Here is a 20,650-nt window from a genome sequence, read left to right as displayed (position 1 = left end):
TTTGGTGTAAGGGGCCTGGGCTACCAGGGCCTGAAGCTCACTGACTCTACGAGCTGAAGTAACTGCCACCAAGAAAATGACCTTCCAGGTCAAGTACTTCAGATGGCAGGAGTCCAGTGGCTCAAAAGGAGGTTTCATCAGCTGGGTGAGAACGACATTGAGATCCCATGACACTGTAGGAGGTTTGACGGGGAGGTTTGACAACACCAAACCTCTCATGAAGCGAACAACTAAAGGCTGTCCTGAGATCGGCTTACCTTCCACACGGTAATGGTATGCACTGATTGCACTAAGGTGAACCCTTACAGAGTTGGTCTTGAGACCAGACTCAGACAAGTGCAGAAGGTATTCAAGCAGGGTCTGTGTAGGACAGGAGCGAGGATCTAAGGCCTTGCTGTCACACCAGACGGCAAACCTCCTCCATAAAAAGAAGTAACTCCTCTTAGTGGAATCTTTTCTGGAAGCAAGACACGGGAGACACCCTCTGACAGACCCAAAGAGGCAAAGTCTACGCTCTCAACATCCAGGCCGTGAGAGCCAGGGACCGGAGGCTGGGATGCAGAAGCGCCCCTTTGTTCTGTGTGATGAGGGTCGGAAAACACTCCAATCTCCACGGTTCTTCGGAGGATAACTCCAGAAGAAGAGGGAACCAGATCTGACGCGGCCAAAAGGGAGCAATCAGAATCATGGTGCCTCGGTCTTGCTTGAGTTTCAACGAAGTCTTCCCGACCAGAGGTATGGGAGGATAAGCATACAGTAGACCTTCCCCCCAGTCCAGGAGGAAGGCATCCGATGCCAGTCTGCCGTGGGCCTGAAGCCTGGAACAGAACTGAGGGACCTTGTGGTTGGCTCGAGATGCGAAGAGATCTACCAAGGGGGTGCCCCACGCTTGGAAGATCTGTCGCACCACTCGGGAGTTCAGCGACCACTCGTGAGGTTGCATGATCCTGCTCAACCTGTCGGCCAGACTGTTGTTTACGCCTGCCAGGTATGTGGCTTGGAGCACCATGCCGTGACGGCGAGCCCAGAGCCACATGCTGACGGCTTCCTGACACAGGGGGCGAGATCCGGTGCCCCCCTGCTTGTTGATGTAATACATGGCAACCTGGTTGTCTGTCTGAATTTGGATAATTTGGTGGGACAGCCGATCTCTGAAAGCCTTCAGAGCGTTCCAGACCGCTTGCAACTCCAGAAGATTGATCTGCAGATCGTGTTCCTGGAGGGACCAGCTTCCTTGGGTGTGAAGCCCATCGACATGAGCTCCCCACCCCAGGAGAGACGCATCCGTAGTCAGCACTTTTTGTGGCTGAGGAACTTGGAAAGGACGTCCCAGAGTCAAATTGGACCAAATCGTCCACCAATACAGGGATTTGAGAAAACTCGTGGACAGGTGGATCACATCTTCTAGATCCCCAGCAGCCTGAAACCACTGGGAAGCTAGGGTCCACTGAGCAGATCTCATGTGAAGGCGGGCCATGGGAGTCACATGAACTGTGGAGGCCATGTGGCCCAGCAATCTCAACATCTGCCGAGCTGTGATCTGCTGGGACGCTCGCACCCGCGAGACGAGGGACAACAAGTTGTTGGCTCTCGCCTCTGGGAGATAGGCACGAGCCATCCGAGAATCCAGCAGAGCTCCTATGAATTCGAGTCTCTGCACTGGGAGAAGATGGGACTTTGGATAATTTATCACAAACCCCAATAGCTCCAGGAGACGAATAGTCATCTGCATGGACTGTAGAGCTCTTGCCTCTGATGTGTTCTTCACCAGCCAATCGTCGAGATAAGGGAACACATGCACTCCCAGTCTGCGAAGTGCCGCTGCTACCACAGCCAAGCACTTCGTGAACACTCTGGGCGCAGAGGCGAGCCCAAAGGGTAGCACACAGTACTGGAAGTGACGTGTGCCCAGCTGAAATCGCAGATACTGTCTGTGAGCTGGCAGTATCGGGATGTGCGTGTAGGCGTCCTTCAAGTCCAGAGAGCATAGCCAATCGTTTTCCTGAATCATGGGGAGAAGGGTGCCCAGGGAAAGCATCCTGAACTTTTCTTTGACCAGATATTTGTTCATGGCCCTTAGGTCTAGGATGGGACGCATCCCCCCTGTTTTCTTTTCCACAAGGAAGTACCTGGAATAGAATCCCAGCCCTTCCTGCCCGGATGGCACAGGCTCGACCGCATTGGCGCTGAGAAGGGCGGAGAGTTCCTCTGCAAGTACCTGCTTGTGTTGGAAGCTGTAAGACTGAGCTCCCGGTGGACAATTTGGAGGTTTTGAGGCCAAATTGAGGGTGTATCCTTGCCGGACTATTTGGAGAACCCACTGATCGGAGGTTATGAGAGGCCACCTTTGGTGAAAAACTTTCAACCTCCCTCCGACCGGCAGGTCGCCCGGCACTGACACTTGGATGTCGGCTATGCTCTGCTGGAGCCAGTCAAAAGCTCGTCCCTTGCTTTTGCTGGGGAGCCCAGGGGCCTTGCTGAGGCGCACGCTGCGGACGAGAGCGAGCGCGCTGGGGCTTAGCCTGGGCCGCAGGCTGTCGAGAAGGAGGATTGTACCTAAGCTTACCAGAAGAGTAGGGAGCAGTCTTCCTTCCCCCAAAAAATCGTCTACCTGTAGAGGTAGAAGCTGAAGGCTGCCGGCGGGAGAACTTGTCGAAAGTGGTGTCCCGCTGGTGGAGCTGCTCTACCACCTGTTCGACTTTCTCTCCAAAAATATTATCCGCACGGCAAGGCGAGTCCGCAATCCGCTGCTGGATCCTATTCTCCAGGTCGGAGGCACGCAGCCATGAGAGTCTGCGCATCACCACACCTTGAGCAGCGGTCCTGGACGCAACATCAAAGGTGTCATATACCCCTCTGGCCAGGAATTTTCTGCACGCCTTCAGCTGCCTGACCACCTCCTGAAATGGCTTGGCTTGCTCAGGGGGGAGCTTGTCCACCAAGCCCGCCAACTGCCGCACATTGTTCCGCATGTGTATGCTCGTGTAGAACTGGTAAGACTGTATTTTGGCCACGAGCATAGAAGAATGGTAGGCCTTCCTCCCAAAGGAGTCTAAGGTTCTAGAGTCCTTGCCCAGGGGCGCCGAAGCATGCTCCCTAGAACTCAGCCTTCTTTAGGGCCAAATCCACAACTCCAGAGTCGTGAGGCAACTGAGTGCGCATCAGCTCTGGGTCCCCATGGATCCGGTACTGGGACTCGATCTTCTTGGGAATGTGGGGATTACTTAATGGCTTGGTCCAGTTCGCCAGCAATGTCTTTTTGAGGACATGATGTATGGGTACTGTGGACGCTTCCTTAGGTGGAGAAGGATAGTCCAGGAGCTCAAACATCTCAGCCCTGGGCTCGTCCTCCACAACCACCGGGAAGGGGATGGCCGTAGACATCTCCCGGACAAAGGCCGCAAAAGACAGACTCTCGGGAGGAGAAAGCTGCCTTTCAGGGGAGGGAGTGGGATCAGAAGGTAGGCCATCAGACTCCTCGTCAGAAAAATATCTGATGTCCTCCTCCTCCTCCCACGAGGCCTCACCATCGGTATCAGACACAAGTTCACGGACCTGTGTCTGAAGCCGTGCCCGGCTCGACTCCGTGGAACCACGGCCATGGTGGGAGCGTCGAGAGGTAGACTCCCTCGCCCGCACCGGCGAAGCTCCTTCCGCCGACGTCGTCGGGGAGCCTTCCTGGGAGGCGACCGCAGTCGGTACCGCAAGCGGCACCGATGTCGGAGACCTCACCCCGGGCAAGGGGCCAGCCGGCACCTCACTCGACGGTACCGGTGGCGCAAGCACCCCCGGTACCGGAGGGGAAGGGTGCAACAGCTCTCCCAGGATCTCTGGGAGGACGGCCCGGAGACTCTCGTGCAGAGCGGCTGTGGAGAAAGACGTGGAAGCTGATGCAGGTGTCGATGTCAGAGTCTGTTCCGGGCGTGGAGGCTGTTCCGGGCTGTCCATAGTGGAGCGCATCGACACCTCTTGAACAGAGGGTGAGCGGTCCTCTCGGTGCCGATGCCTACTGGGTGCCGACTCCCTCGGCGACCCAGAGCTCTCGGTGCCGATACGGGAAGGGGACCGGTGTCGATGCTTCTTCGACTTCTTGGAACGAAGCATGTCACCGGAGCTTCCCGGCACCGACGAGGACGACGTAGAATCCAGCCGTCGCTTCCTCGGGGCCGAGGCCGAAGAAGGTCGGTCTGGGGGGGGGGGGGGGGCTGTACCGCAGGAGCCCTCAAGGTAGGGGGAGACCTGCCCGAAGGCTCACCGCCACCAGCAGGGGAATGGACAGCCCTCACCTGCACTCCAGTCGAAGCACCACCGTCCGACATCAGAAGTGGAGATCTCGGTACCGCCGACGCAGCCTTCCAATGTCTCAGCCCCGATGCAGAGGGTCGATGCCTTGATGCACTCGATGCAGTCGCGGCCGAGGACGGAGGTCTAGATGCTGTCGACGTCGATGCACTCGATACTCCCGGTGCCGATGCCGACAAAGAGCCCAAGAACAAAACGTTCTACTGGGCCAATCTCGCTACCTGAGTCCGCTTTTGTAAAAGGGCCCACAGACTACAGGCCTGCGGGCGGTGCCCAGCCCCCAGACACTGAAGACACGACGCGTGCCTGTCAGTGAGCGAGATTACCCGGGCGCACTGGGTGCACTTCTTGAAGCCGCTGGGAGACTTCGATGACATGGGCGGAAAAATCACGCCGGCGAGATCAAAACTCGTGATTGCGTAAGGCACCAAAAAGAGGGGGAGAAAAAAATTTGACCAGAGGCCTCAAAAGGGCCTACCCCGAAGACGAAAAGAAACTTACCGGGGCAAAAACTAGAAATAGAGGAAAGGGAAAAAGACCGAAAAGGTCTTCCGAAATCCTTTTTTTTTTTTTTTTGCGAAAAGTCAAAAGAGACGCGCGAGGTCAACTTAAGGGGCGCGAACTGCGTAACACGACCGTACCGAGCGCGGACAAAAGAAGACTGGCCGACACGAGCCGGTTTCGGGCGGGAAGACGGCCGCGCATGCGCGGTGCGCATCGGCGCGCGAGGGCTAGCAAATGTTTTTGCTAGTGAAGATTCCGATTGGAGGGGCTGCCGTGGATGTCACCCATCAGTGAGAACAAGCAGCCTGCTTGTCCTCGGAGAAAAACACACTTCCCTGTGCTTCTCTGTTTCTCTTTTAAATAAATTCTATGGTTCTCTCTTTTTTTTTTTTTCAGTGAGGAGGCAGAAACAAACAGGGAAAGAAAGGAACAGCAAAAGCCTGTTCAGAGGGAATTTGAGGTGCAGCAGGGACCCAGCAACTGTGTATGCTGCCAAAGGGGACACCACCAGTCCGCCACCCCCGGCTCAAACTGATCACCGGTCCAGGAGCACCCTCAGAGGCCTTGGGCTCAGGAGCTGGAGAAAAAGCCATCCACCACCTGCTGAGATAGTGGCTGTCTGGCATCACTGTCTTTAGTTTATCTCTATCTCCACCTGCTGGTAGGCGGACTTAACCCACTAGTTCCTGGTTTCATCTGCTGCAAGTGACAAGGAATTCAAGATCCTCAACTATCCTTCTAATAAAATCCAAACTATAAATATCATTTATGGCTGAAACCTGACTTAGGACTCCATTACCTGCTATTTCTTGTGTCATACTGCCTCATGCTTTTAATGAAATGAATTTTCTTCAAAGTTTTGGGTCTTGGAGATCCAGACAAGTGCCTTGTTCTGAAATTGCAAAATATTTTATATAGAATCATGTAAACTCGTTAATGTAAACAATGAATAAATCCTATTGCTTATTTTAAAAGCAGCAATTGATTGAAAAATATACAACTATGCATGCTGTTTCAATTCCTACCTGCATGAAATACCGCCACATAGCAGATTAAGTGTGCACTTTTACCATCAGAAAGGGTGAGCCATTTTCAGCCAGGCTACTTATCCGTGCAAATGGCTTTTGAAAATTGTTCTCTCCCCTTTGCTAGCCTAAGCAGGGCTACACGAAAGGTCTGTACAGGTATTAGAGCTCTTCATTTACTAGCATCTGTATTACAAAGACCACATCTCTTGTTATTTCTTCTGTTGAAAGATGTATACCACGTTTCATGGTATACAACCACAAAGAACATTTCAGTCTAGTCCATTTTCAGGACTGGCTGAAATGTTACTGTGTACTATGACCTGGAATTGGAACAAAGGAATATAAGCGCCTCTGGGATCATTAAGGGTACACACCATCAATAAAGCTAGCAGCCTTAGTGAGACTAATGGATGGCATGCGTACCACCATTAAACCAAAAGTTCCTGCAGCAGCCACAGAACCAGACTGACTACTGTCAAGATGATAAGTCAGGATTCATAGACCCTAACTTATGTACTAACATAGTAAGTGTTTACAGCTAAAGACCTGTACTGAATCTGACACAACTGCATTGGTTCTACTTACTACTACTAGTCCTAATTATTTCTATAGCGTTACTAGAGGTATGCGGAAGTCTGTCCCTAGAGGACTGACAATCTAAGTTTTTGTACCTGGGGCAATAGAAGGTTAAGTGACTTGCCCAAGGTCACAAGGAGCTACAGTGGGAATCGAACCCAGGTAGCCAGGATAAAAGTCCACTGTACTAACCATTAGGCCACTCCACTCTACTTCTTCATGATTAGTCACTGGCATACTTTGTTTCTGCGTTTCCCTGCCAAATTTGGGGCACAGACCGCAGAAGTCTGCCTGGCACTGGTCCTACTTTCAAACTACTGGAGTTGCCATCAAAGTCTATTCCAGCCTTGATCCTGATCTGTTTTTGCCATTTACGCAGGCTCTGAATTTGCTTAACTTCATTTATTATATTCTTAAATGAAGCACCACCTAGGTAGGTAAGACAATGTCTATCTCGAATGTAAGCTTATTCTCTGTCACTTGTGCAGGTCACTGCCACTCACAAGTGGCAAACGCAAAACATATCCGACAGCAAACAAGCCATTGAAAAACTTCATACTGAAAACTAGAAAATATGCAAACAGGTGTCCAGTGTGGTACAAGCAGCATGGGGAGGGGGAGATAAAGAATACTGCATCCAGGGAATTAACACAGATGCTGCTCAGAAGGTACCTCTGAAGACTGGTGCAATACAGAATGCAGACAGAAGACTCATGAATAAGCTGAAAGGGTTGAACTTAGGACTGAAAGTGGAGAACTGGATAAGAAACTGGTTGACCTACAGGTGGTAGAGGGTGGTGGTAAATGGAATCCGCTCGGAGCAAAGGAAGGTGAGCAGTGGAGTTCCTCAGGGGTCGGTGCTGGGGCCTATTCTGTTTAATATATTTGTGGGAGATATTGCTGAAGGGTTAGAAGGAAAAGTATGCCTTTTTGCAGATGACACGAAAATAGCCAATAGAGTGGATACCCTGGAGGAAGTAGAAATGATGAGAAGGGATCTCCGAACGTTAGAAGAATGGTCGAGGGTCTGGCAGTTAAAATTTAATCTATAAACACAGAGGGATAATGCTTTATCTCAGAGTACTAAGTTATTCCAACCTTATACAGTAAATGTACTCCGATTATGAATATACAAAACTTTTAATACTCAATACATGCACATACATACATCATACAATCCACCAATAGTGTTGCAAAGTCCACCTGTACCTATATGCCTACCCTCTTGAGTTCCCTTGATAATTAATAGTCATTTCATCTCAACAGTGTTGCCCATATTTTCAGCTGCAACTGAGCCACAATCAGGTCACTGAATTAACCAATATGGTCAACACAAATGTGTGGTCTGAAACCGCTGTTTATTATCTATATATATAAAAGGCACCACTGAAGCCTCCAGCCGGAAGTGTGAAGCGCCAGAGATATCCGGTTTCCCCATGAGTGAAGGAAAATCAGAGGGGGGAGGGGTGGAGAGAGATGCCCTCACTCTCTCTGTAACAAAAACACAGAACAGCAGGAAACAACACTGAAGGACTGGACTCGGAGGGGGGAGGGGGAGAGAGGGCAGAGGGCAGGGACACACACACTCTGAAGAAAACCTTGCTAGCCCCCCCGTTTCATTTGCATCAGAAACGGGTTTTTTTTACTAGTCCTCAATAAAACATCCTGATGGAAATTTCCACATGTAAAGTGGATAAACTTTACATGTGGAAATTTCCATCAGGATGTTTTATTGAACTTGAGGATAACAACAGCGGTTTCAGACCACACATTTCTGTTGACTACATTGGTTAATTCGTGTTTTAACAACCTTGAATAGTTTTGTGTCATCTGCATCAATGGGCTAACTTATGTGAGACCAGCAACCCTCCGTTTTCATATCTTTGTTAACATATGGCATGTTTAAATTCTAAATGCATTTGCTGTGGTTTATATTTAGGTCTGTCTCCTAAAGCTTTCTGAATCCTATACCATAATATCGAGCCATAGGAAACAATGCAGGACAAGACACCATTTCTCATGCCTGCAATGTTAAAAAAAAAAAAAAACATGTCCAATTTTGGCCATGCAATTATGCTGGCCAAAATGTTCAAACACCTCTTTAAATAAGACCAAAATAACTAACCAAAATGTATTGCATTTGACTCTCCATTTAGATAGAAATTTAAGGTCTGTAAATCCAATAAATTTCATTGAATAAAACAATATACGGAGTGCGACCTATATTGTGGAGCTGAGTGGTTCTTTCAGCTCCACAAGACAAGCATTCAGGTCCAAAATGCGATCAAGAAACATGCATCCTGACTGGTCACTCATGTCCTGAATCTCAGACATCACCAAAACAGAAGTAAGCTATCATTTATGTGGAGATAACACTGCTAGGGGCTAATAAAACTTATTTCTGTAGTACTTTTCAGATCTATGCAATGCTGTAGAGACACAAAATTAACAGAGTGCCTAAAAAAAAAATCTTCAAAAAAAGAACCCATTTTATAAAGAAATAGTCGCCCATGTACCTTTATGGAAGAGGCTTATACAATGCTTCCTAGTAGGGTACAAATGCTTTTGCACACAAGCAGGTTTTTGTGTATTGCAACTGTGCCCAAATTATACCTTCGGGAATGCAGACTGTACCTGAATGGAACTCACTTTGAGCTACTAAAAAAAGAAAAGCTTTTTGGGTGCCTACATTTTGCACACATATATCCCTGACATTTTATAACAGCCATGCTCTATATGTAAGAGATACTTTACCCCTCTAATATACAGTCAGCCCCCTTTCTTTGGAGCTTGCCCTCAAGTCAAAATGTGCTGTATATGGTTTCAACATGACAGTTTTTCATAAAATCACAGATAAAAATACATTTCTCAATTATGAAAGCTGTCAATCAACGGCTCTTAAAAACAGCTTACCACTTTCTCAATTTCTGAGACACCGACAGATCTGTTCTAGTGATCAAGAATTTAAACATCAAGCAATGATCCCTGTCTTGGAAGTTGGCAACCCGGGAATATCCTAAAGCGGCAATCCGGAAGGCAAGAGCACGATACAATCACCGAGATCTTTTATTAAATACATCATGTACAGCATCAACAGATGAAGACACGATATTCACCTATGTTATGAGATACAATTCGGCCTCACCCCTGGTAGCAGCGATTGCCAGGAAACACTGGACTTTAATTCAAACCCACCCACTGTTCAAAGATGCGCAATTGAGGATTGCTTACAGTAGACAAAGAAATCTCAAGGAATTATTATGTCTGGCTGCATTATCCTGCCCTAATGATCCTGCTACGAGAACGGAGGCCCCGACAGGTCATAGACAATGCGGAGAATGTTCTTTTTGATGGATCATGTCAGAGTCCTCCGTGTTTGTAAATCCAAGTAATCAGAAAAAGTATTTTCTTCGCACTAACACTACGTGTAGATCTAGTTCTGTTGTGTACTGTTTGAAATGCCCATGCGATAAAATCTACGTGGGTCAAACTTCGAGATCTCTATCCATCTGCCTGACTGAACACAGAAGTGCGATCAACATTCAGAAAATAGGTTCACCCTTGGTTTCACAGTGCAAAGCCTACTCACATGCCTTCAATGATTTTACTTGCACGATCTTACAAGAAATCTTAAAATCCCCATGAGGTGGAGACCACCGCAGATATTTATTACAAGCAGAACAGAAATGGATCTACAGACTTCATTCCCTAGAACCGAGAGGTCTAAACAAGTCGCATAGAATGGTGTCACTTTTTTTAGAATGGTGATTGGTTTTCATTCAGTCGGCTGATTGGTTGTTATTTTTTCAGCTGATCGGTTGTCATTTTTTCCGCACTGCCGATTGGCCAAAATCATCTCAGCGTCTGACGTCACAAGGACTATAACTACAACACATCATGGCGTCTATTTAATACCAACACGTTGCCGAAGGAAGCTGTGCGAGCATTCCATGTACTGTGTGATTTTTTGGGGGGGGTTTACTAAATATTTTGATAGAGTATATATTTGTTTGCTACTTTAACCTAGTATCCTGACGATTTAACTTTGTATAGTTGCAGCCTGAGACCCTGAAGAAGCAGCGAAACGCTGGCCACCGTCGGCTCAGGGCAGTGTTTGAGGGACCGCACAGCGGGAGCAACCGTGGATTGAACACGCTTAATAGAGATAAGTGAACCAGTGATTAGTAAAAATTTGTCTGTGTTCCTATTGTAGCGTTCAATATATTGAAAATGTATCTATCGTTGAAAACTTTTTAAAATAATTGGCTACCGCAAATATTTCTTTTATAGCCGTAGCCGCAGGGGTTTTTGCTGATGATGGAGAGGACTTTTTGTCCGTTCAGCTTGTTGAGAGTGAGAATTACTATACAGTCCCCAAGCTCTTTGAGGCTTTTTCCCTGTACGTTATTTCACATCCTGTGGATTTATTATTCTGTATATAAAACAGACAAGAAACGTGCCCAGCATTCTCTTCTAGAGACATATTGAGGCGTACTTTCAAAGCACTCAGCCTTACAAAGTTCCATAGATTACTATGGAACTTTGTAAGGCTAAGTGCTTTGAAAATGAGCCCCATTGTTAACTAAATAAACCACTGTGTGCATAGAGTGTGTTTAGTAGACGTGTCCTAATTTTGTGATACTGGTGCAGTTTGGATGCTTTTCCTGTACAACACCTCTCACTATGTATTTGTCAAGTCCATGAAGTACACTTAGTTTGACCATTTGCTCACTTCGGTTTCTGTTTCCCTAGCTGCTAGTTTTCAGTGTTTCATTGACACCTAGGCCCAGATGCATCAACCAAACGTAAAAAAATGTAAAACGTAAAAGTCCTTAACGAATTTTAAAAAACGAAGAATGCACCAAAAAAACGGTACGGTATTGTAAAGTACAATGCATTAAAGATTTGTTAAATTGGTGTAATCCCCATCGGTAATCGGCCCCTAAAGCATGCGCAGAGCAGCCAAGCGTTATGCTGGCTGCTCTGCGCATGCCGCAAACGTCAAAACAAACAAACAAAAAAACCCAACACAAACACATGGCTCCCCGCTTTCCCCTGCATAAAATATAAAATCTAAGCAAACATCAAAAAAGGATCGGGAGGGGGCAAAGGCGCTCATCAGGAGCGTCCTGTATGGATGGCCTTGCCCCCTGCCCCCCCGCCCGAGGTCGCTGCTGCTCCCCGCTTCTCCCTGTATTAAATAAAAACTTAAAATAAAAACTCAAAACTTTTGCAGCGCCGGGCCCCCCTCCCTTCCTGTCTCTCTCTTTCTCCTTCTCCCACCACTGCTCCGCCTCCTGCCATCCTCTGGCCCCGTGCCCCACCCCATGAGGTCGTCGCCGCCGCTCCTCCCTCCACCGGGCCCCCCCTCTGCCTTACCGGGCCCACGCAGCGCCTCTCACCTCTGTGTGAAGGCGCTGTACGGGCAAGAAGAACAGCAGCTGATCGACGCAAGTCTTCAGGACGTCTCTCCTTCCCTGACCTGGGCACGCCCTCGTCTAACGTAGTAACGTTGCTTACGTCAGACGGGGGCGTGCCCAGGTCAGGGAAGGAGAGACGTCCTGAAGACTCGCGTCGATCAGCTGTTGTACTTCTTGCCCGTACAGCGCCTTCACATAGAGGTGAGAGGCGCTGCGCGGGCCCGGTAAGGCGGAGGAGGGGCCCGGTGGAGGGGCAGTGGTGGGAGAAGGAGAGAGAGACAGGAAGGGAGGGGGGCCCAGCGCTGCAAAAGTTTTGATTTTTATTTTGAGTTTTTATTTAATACAGGGAAAAGCGGGGAGCAGCGGCAACCTTGGGCGGGAGGGGGGGGCGGGGGGCAAGGCCGTCCATACAGGTCGCTCCTGATGAGCGCCTTTGCCCCCTCCCGATCCTTTTTTGATGTTTGTTTTGATTTTCAATTTTATGCAGGGGAAAGCGTGTTTGTGTTGTTTATCTCACTTTTGTTTTTAAACATGCCAGCTTGGATTTTTATGCTGCAGGGGGAAGCGGGGAGATGACAGCTCAGGCCTTAACGACAGGTCTGACCTCACGTTAAATTTATCACGGTAAATGATTCGTTGCAATCGTCGGTATGGTTAGTGCATCCCGAATTGTCCACATTTCAATGGTAGTTACTCGTTTGCATTCCGTTTTCGTTAGCTGCTAGCATCGTTGGAAAATGGCCTTTAATGCATGCTACGGCTGAAAATGTCTTCGTTAAAGGGTCGTTAAGGTTTAGTGCATCTGGGCCCTAAAGCTTTTTTAAAGGGACATCTTTTTCAGTAATGTTTTCCCTGTTGGAGGTCTCTCCTGATGTCTCCTTTTAGCTACTACTGTTTAACTTGTCACACATTAGAAGCTTTTGCCTTTCTAGCTGTAGGCATGCATGATGGCAGTGCGTATGCCATGTATTATATAGGTATACTGAGAAGCTTCCACTTTAGTTTTTTTTTTAACATTTTTCTTTCACTTTATTGTGTAATAATAATGTGTGCCAGCATGTGATGTTATTTCATGCCAGTATGTGTTTCATGATGTTATATGCTAAAAGTAATAGAATAATTTACCCCCTAATATTTTCTAATAACCTCCACACCTATATTTTTATTAATCACCTTTATGCAAGGATATACCTTCTGTGGTTACAATCAAAGCGGTTTACATATTATATACAGGTACTTATTTTTGTACCTGGGGCAATGGAAGATTAAGTGACTTGCCCAGAGTCAAAAGGAGCTGCAATGGGAATCAAACCCAGTTCACCAGGATCAAAGTCTGCTGCACTAATTACTAGGCTATACCTAAACTCTGAAGAGATTCACTCAAGTAGTGTGTATTTAGTAATTTAGATTTTGTCACATCATTCTCAGTAGTAGCTCAAGGTGAGTTAACATCCAAGTACATTAGGTATTTCCCTGTCCCTGGAGTGCTCAATCTAATTGTTATATTTGAGGTTAAGGTTAAGTGACTTGCCTAAGATCACAAGGAGCTGCAGTGGAATTTGAATCGAGCACCCCACCCCTGGATGTCTGATCCCAAACTAGAGAACTGCACGGGAATGGGGATACTGAGAGACAAATCAGAGCAATGAACAACCCAAAAGTCATAAAAAAAAAAAAAGCAAGAAAAGAACTCCATTAAAATAAACAAACAAAAAAGTTTGGATAGAAGTTAACATTCACAATCAACACAATCATTCAAGAGCATTAGAAAGTCCAACTGTCAACCATGCTAGCCAACTGCCAGACACTATAGGGATAAAAAAAAAAAGCATTCAAAGGCTAAAGCGAACAGATGCAATTTCAAGGCTTTTTTAAAATTACTACAGGATGGCTCAGATCTTAACGAAAGAGGGGAGATTATTCCATAAGTAAGGGGCCAAGAATGGATTGCCAGGGTGTTTATAGAGGATTAGGAAGAGTAAGGTGGTGATTGTTAAGGGAACGGAGTCTAGCCAGATAATCCGGGAGGCCAGTAAGTCAAAGTCAGGATCATGAACTGAATTCTCTGGTTGACTGGCAGCCAGTGAAGCTTTGGAACAAGGGAGTAACGTGGTCTCAACGTTGGGTTTTGGATAGAACACAGGAAGCAGTGTTTCGAATTGTTTGCAGTCTTTTGAGTTCAGTTTTAGCAATTCCTGCATAGACCACATTACAGTAGTCTAGACGAAAGCTAATGAAGTTGCTGTGGGGTTCCGGTGGGGATAGAAGAAATTGTCATGAAGTGCAGTCAAAATCTCTGCCGACTCCATAATGAGACAGATGCAACTGGAGCAACAGAATGAGGCTTGGAACACTCATTGGTTATACCATGGGGGGGGGGGGGGGGCCTTGCCACTTCCTCTTCCCTCTAATCACTGTGAAAAATTACAATAGGACCTTATGAGACTGGGAGACTGGATGTCTAAATGGCAGATGACGCTTAATGTGAGCAAGTGCAAAGTGATGCATGTGGGAAAGAGGAGCCCGAATTATAGCTACGTAATGCAAGGTTCCACGTTAAGAGTCACCGACCAAGAAATGGATCTCGCTGTCGTCGTTGATGATACGTTGAAACCTTCTGCTCAGTGAGCTGCGGTGACTAAGAAAGCAAATAGAATGTTAGATATTATTAGGAAAGGAATGAAAAACAAAAATGTTATAATGCTTTTGTATCAGTCCATGGTGCGACCACACCTCGAATAGCGTGTTCAATTCTGGTCACCGCATCTCAAAAAGACGTAGTGGAATTAGAAAAGGTACAGTGAAGGGACATTAAAATGATAAAGGGGATGGGACGACTTCTCTATGAGGAAAGGCTGAAGCGGCTAGGGCTCTTCAGTTTGCAGAAAAAATGGCTGAGGGGAGATATGATAGAGGACAGCGCTGCATACATCTAGTAGCGCTATAGAAATTTTAAGTAGTAGTAAAATAATGAGTGGAGTGGAATCGTTTGTTTACTATTTCCAAAAATATTAGGTCTAGGGGGCATGCGATGAAGCTACAAAGTAGTAAATTTAAAACGAATCAGAAAATTTTCTTCACTCGTGTAATTAAACTCTGGAATTTGTTGCCAGAGAACAAGGTAAAGGTGGTTAGCTTAGCGGGGTTTAAAAAAGGTTTGGATGGCTTCCTAAAGGCACAGGTCCAGAAACCATTAATAAAATGACTTGGGGAAAATCCACTGCTTATTTCTGGGATAAGCAGCACAAAATGCATTGAGCTTTTTTGGGGGATCTTGCCAGGTATTTGTGACCTGGATTGGCCACTGTTGGAAACAAGATGCTGGGCTTGATGGACCTTTGGTCTGTCCCTGTGTGGCAATACTTAAGTATGTAAGCTTCCCGACAGCGTTCCTCACTCACCTCTGCTTCTGGAGGTCCAGCGTGAAACTGCTGTTGTTGTGCGGCGCCAGGAACCCCGGCCCTTGCGCGCAGGCGGGGGAGAGCGGGGGGCACAGGCCGCTTAACCAAGCCGCATCCACGTTCCCTTCGCTTTTGAGTGGCCCGGTCCCGCCGGGTTCTTTGGGCAGAAGTGCCGCAGGCCCATTGGGGGGCCCCGGATACGGGCCCTGCCTGTCAACCAGCGGGGGTGTTGAGCTCCCGTTCAGCGGCCGCCCATCCAGGGAGATATTGCTGAGGAAGGTGAGGGCAGCCTGCCTGCGCCGGGAGTCTCCGCGCTTCCTCTGCTGTTGCGCCCGGCCGCCATTGCTCGCCGAGGCCCGAGGCCCGCAAGCAGCGGCGGCCATTCTCCGACTGAGCTCTCAGTGCCTCATCCCACCCCCCATCGCGCTCTCATTGGCTCACTGGGCCACGCTCTGACTACCTCATGTACTCATTGGCTCAAACGGTCACGCCCGCCCAAACTTCCCATTCATTAGACCACACTGTTGCGCCTCTGCCTATCCTGCACAGTCACACGTACCGACCCAACCGGCTGTCGCACTCCTGCCATCGCATGCACCCATTTACTCAAGGGCTTCGCTTCGCCCCGCCCAACCTTCGCATTTATTGGACCATACGTCTAGCCAAGCACATTGGTCCATCAGTGTACGTCCCGCGCTGTCTTTGGCTCACACTGTTCTAGCGAGCTCTGATTGGACACTGGCTTGACAGTTTTGACTGCAAAATAAATTATACGGTACCCCGCCGTCGCTGAGCAAGCAGCAATGTTTATGGTTAGCAGCAGTCATACTGAACAGTACCACAACTTGGGAATTATGGTTGTTGTCGTCCTGTCTGTACACGGCAGTATTATTTTACCGATATTGTTTAAAAAATTATATATATATAAATGTATGAATATTACAAGATTTCTGTTGACCCAGCAATACAGATTAATAATAACACTATAGGCAGATTTAGTCAGGAATATATAGTAATCTTCCTTAGACCACAATAATGAGGAGAGAGAACTCTCGAAGAAATATAGCAGTGAAAGTAACAAATCAGAAAGCAAGGTGTAACAGAAAATACCTCGATTATAAATCAAACCAAGCAAAACTGGATCTTTTTGAAGCCCAGGAAGTAACGCAGCTGTTCAGGGGCAAAGAAAACATACTTCAATTGACCATATACTATTCTACATTTGTATGGAAGTGCTAAAAAAAAAAAAGATGCACTCAAATCTTTCACTTCTTGACGCATTGTGAGAAAAGCCTGTCTCCTTTCTTGGGTAAACTTTGCACTGTTCGGAAATATTTTACACCCACCAAAAAGTTCTTGAAAGTGCCTAAAATATTGTTTCAAATAGAGTTCACATGTTCAAACACCATGAACATTATTAATGTAGCTCTTTCCGCAACTTCTGTCATAGATTCTTCTAGTATAGCTGATATATTATTTAAGTCCAATGATGGATCTGGCAGCCGGCCTACTGCTTCACTCTGGACAATCCTTACAGGAAGATAAACAGCTGGAGAATCTGAAGGTGGACAAAGCTATGGGGAGTGGAGACCAAGGTCTTTGGAAAATTCAAAATAGGTGAATTCAACCTTCTATTGTAATTTCCTAATAGTTCAATCCACATATGAACAACTCATTTGTCCACAATTGTAGCATTCTTAAAGTCTTGCAAACCCTTCACATCTAACTGGACCTGGTCCAGTTGAATTGTATAATCCATTTTAAGTGTCTCAGTTGTTTTTTTCATAGTTTCTAACTTGGTCACCAAAGCAGTTACCTAACCTCCACCCAGGGTGACCTTTGTACTGGCCCATCCTGGCCTCGGCGTGGGCATTCCCAGGCTCCTATCCCACACTCCCAGGCTTGGTCCCTCCACTGCCCACCCAGAGCTCTCCTTTACAGTTATTTCTTAGCAAGTTTTTTTTTTTCCGCCAATGGATTCACTTCTTTTACATGGGATCCCCCTTCACCTTCTTCGGGTTACTTGACAGGTCCAGCAACAAACAGAAAACCAAAAATCCCAAAAGAAAAAAAAAACCCTACAGGGCAAACACTTGATCTCCTCCTAGTTTCCCTCCCTCCCCCCCCCCCCCCCCCCCCATCACTCATCAGTGTACTTTCTTTCTGCATTTTATTCCAAAACTACTTCCCTTGAGCTGGGCTTCCTCCCACCCAGGGACCTCCCAGTTACTCCCCCTAGTGTCTTTGCACAGGGACTTACTCTTTTTAGTAATCTCAAACTAACAGGGGATTACACTCTCCCCCCAGCCACCAATCCCTTGAAGGGATTACTTTGGGTTCTGTTCTCCCTTTCTCCTGGAGCGACAGCAACCCTAAACAACACTTTTTCAACTTTATTCAACACATAATATCATGTATTTTCTCCTCTCCCCATGGTTATTTTCCACTTTACATAACTCCTGTTATACAAACATTTTCTTCACACCAACTTGTCTTCCATTACTTCACATTTTGTAAGGAAATACTCTTTCCGTTTTTTTTCTTTTTCCAGGAGAGACTACAATTTCCTCTCTCCTTCCCCACCTATTGGACACGTTATCAATGTGGGTTTTACTTTTATTTTTTCCCCACACTAGTCACATAAAGGGAAACTTCTTTTAAATAGGGGTCAGGTAGACTCCAACCCTTTCATGATATAGCAATATACGACAACATTTTTTTCCATATCCCAACAGTTTCCCAAACTGTGGAGAACACTTTATTGCAAAACCAAAACAACTTTTTATGTCAACACATCATTTTCTTTTTCTCAACTGACATCCCCAACAGTTCCCATAAACAGTGAGGACCCCTTAATTGCAATAATAAACCAAATGTTTTTCTTTATTACATATATCTTTTAACACTTAGTTTGCCATAAACATATTATTTTCATATGTTCAATTTCCCTCCCAACCATTTTTTCCCAAACATTTATTTTCAAATTCATTTTTTGACACAGCCTGATCCTTCTGCTCTGTTGAATGCCATGACTCTTCACTGGCAAATTACTGAGGATTTTGCACCTGTTTCATATTCCCTCTCTCAGCTTTAGTCCATTCACCCCAGACACAATTCTGGACTAGGCCACAAACAAGCCAAAACTACAGGAAGTAAAACGTCGAAGGACCGACTGACGATCCTCCTTTGCTGCAATATGAATGTGAGTGAGAAATTGGAACCACTCGTCATTGGAAAGAGCAAACAGCCCCGTTGCTTCAAGAATGTTAAGCGACTTCCTGTGTCATTCGAGGCTAAGGCAAATTCACGGATGACTGGGGAAATTTGGAAGCAGTGGCTAAAGAAGTTAGACACTAGAATGCGGGCGCAAAAGCATCAGATTTTGTTGCTTTGTGATAATTGTGCTGCACACAGTGATGATGTCAGGCTGTCTAACGTCAAGGTGGTCTTCCTGCCACCAAACACTACCTCTCTGATCCAACCTATGGATCAGGGCATAATAGCCAATTTCAAAAAACATTATCGGGCTATTGTTCTACGTCGTCTGATGAGCGTTATGGATGACCAGACTGGCAAGGATAAATGTGTTGTTGAACTGGCTCGTAATCTATCACTGTTGGATTCCCTACATATGCAGAAAGAAGCCTGGAATCATGTTACACAGGCAACCATTGTGAACTGCTACAAGCGGGCAAGCTTTGTTAGGGATGTGGAGCGGGATGAAACAGATGCAGCTGTTGCAAACGCGTCAGATGAACAGGCTATTGACATCCCAGCCGGTGTTACTGAAGAGGAGTTTCATCACTACTTAGCTGTTGATTACGATCTACAAACAGCTGATGACAGCACTGATGTCGAGATATGTGCCTACACGCAGGCAACGGCTGATGATGAAACATGATGAAATGAGCAGCAAGGCACATGCTGACAAAATTCAAGAACCTCCTGTCACTTTTGCAAGAGCGCTGGAGAGTCTCAACATCGTGCGGGCCTATCTGGAGGCCACTGGATGTCAGTGCTATGACAGTTTTTACTGTCTGACAGACATAGTCTATGGAACTCACAGACAAGAGTGTACAGAGGACTATGACTGATTACTTCAAGTAAGCCTAACATCAGTTAACGGAGACTGTATACTATACATATAATAAACAGTACTGTACATATGTTTATTAGATGTCAAGCTTCTTTGGGTCACAACAGTTAAGTGCACGCTCCGGTTAACTGCATGTATTTTTTTGGTCCCAGACCCTTGCACTTAAGCGGATTGCACTGTATTACATATTAAGGGCATTTGCTTTAAACTTTGCTTTAATTCGTTTATCCAATCCTTACATGCACATGGTTTTGCTTTTTAAACCCAAAGGTGAATCCTAAGGGCGGTTGAACAATTTAATATAAACTGTGTTGTTTCTGACTTTACTTGTTTTGGACTGCTTTGGGTCCTGCTAATCTGAACCTCTGCAGTCTTAGCAGAGGTACAGAAGAAAATGATTTATGTTACTTTTACTAGAATTATTTATTGCTTGTAGAATCTGGCTTTCTTAGGGTGGGGGAGGGGGAGCAAGGTGACTGCCGCACAGCAAAGACTAGGCGGGCCGGGAGCTGGGATGGAGGAAATTACTTGCGTTGGGGACGGGTTATATTCTCACAGGGATGGGCGTGGACAGGTTTGATTTCTGTCCCCGTGCAACTCTCTAGTAAGGTTATCTTATAATTTTTCACAATCCTCTTGCGATTGAATAGGCTTTGTGTCATCAGCAAATTTAATTACCTCACTAGTTACTCCCATCTCTAGATCATTTATAAATATGTTAAAAAGCAACGGTCCCAGTACAGACTCCTGGGGAACCCCACTATCTACTCTTCTCCATTGAGAATACTGCCCATTTAACCCTACTCTCTGTTTTCTATCTTTTAACCAGTTTTTAATCCACAATAGTACACTACCTCCTATCCCATGACTCTCCAGTTTTCTCTGGAGGCTTTCATGAGGTACTTTGTCAAATGCCTTTTGAAAATCCAGATACACAATATTGACCAGCTCACCTTTATCCAAATGTTTGTTCACCCCTTCAAAGAAATACAATAGATTGATGAGGCAAGATTTCCCTTCGCTAAATCCATGTTGGATTTGTCTCAGTAATCCATGCTTTTGAATATGCTCTGTAATTTTGTTTTTTATAATAGTCTCTACCATTTTGCCTGGCACCGACATCAGGCTCACCGGTTTATAATTTCCCGAATCTCCTCTGGAACTTTTTTTAGAACAGGTCTAGACCAAAACATCTTAGTTTTAGTCCTTGATGTTTTTGTTTTGTTCTATTATGACTGAAATGTCTTAGGAACGCCCAAGTCCAGCCCTTAACATGCCCCCAACATGCCTCCTTAAGATTTGCATGCACTTCAGACAAATGGC

The 20,650-nt window shown here is 46.3% G+C and overlaps 1 protein-coding gene across 2 annotated transcripts in view; it reads right to left on the bottom strand.

Moving 5' to 3' along the window:
* The window catches only part of LOC115475878 (CDK5 and ABL1 enzyme substrate 2-like), a 40,064-nt gene extending 24,399 nt beyond the window's left edge, over window positions 1-15,665 (bottom strand). Inside the window, exons 1-2 of one of the 2 annotated variants that reach the window (XM_030211940.1) lie at window positions 15,232-15,665; window positions 5,606-5,698 (exon numbers count right to left, since the gene is read on the bottom strand). In XM_030211940.1, the coding sequence (XP_030067800.1) occupies window positions 5,606-5,698; window positions 15,232-15,614 (476 nt within the window). In that variant the 5' untranslated portion in view covers window positions 15,615-15,665. The remainder of the gene's footprint in view (window positions 1-5,605; window positions 5,699-15,231) is intronic. The other variant, XM_030211938.1, reaches the window with a different exon arrangement.
* Between the last annotated feature and the right edge of the window lie 4,985 nt (window positions 15,666-20,650).

This window comes from Microcaecilia unicolor, chromosome 8, assembly GCF_901765095.1.
Source record: "Microcaecilia unicolor chromosome 8, aMicUni1.1, whole genome shotgun sequence".
Classification (NCBI taxonomy): domain Eukaryota; kingdom Metazoa; phylum Chordata; class Amphibia; order Gymnophiona; family Siphonopidae; genus Microcaecilia; species Microcaecilia unicolor.
The sequence above is the reverse complement of the archived record's forward strand: the minus strand, read 5'-3'. Positions and strand labels throughout refer to the sequence as shown.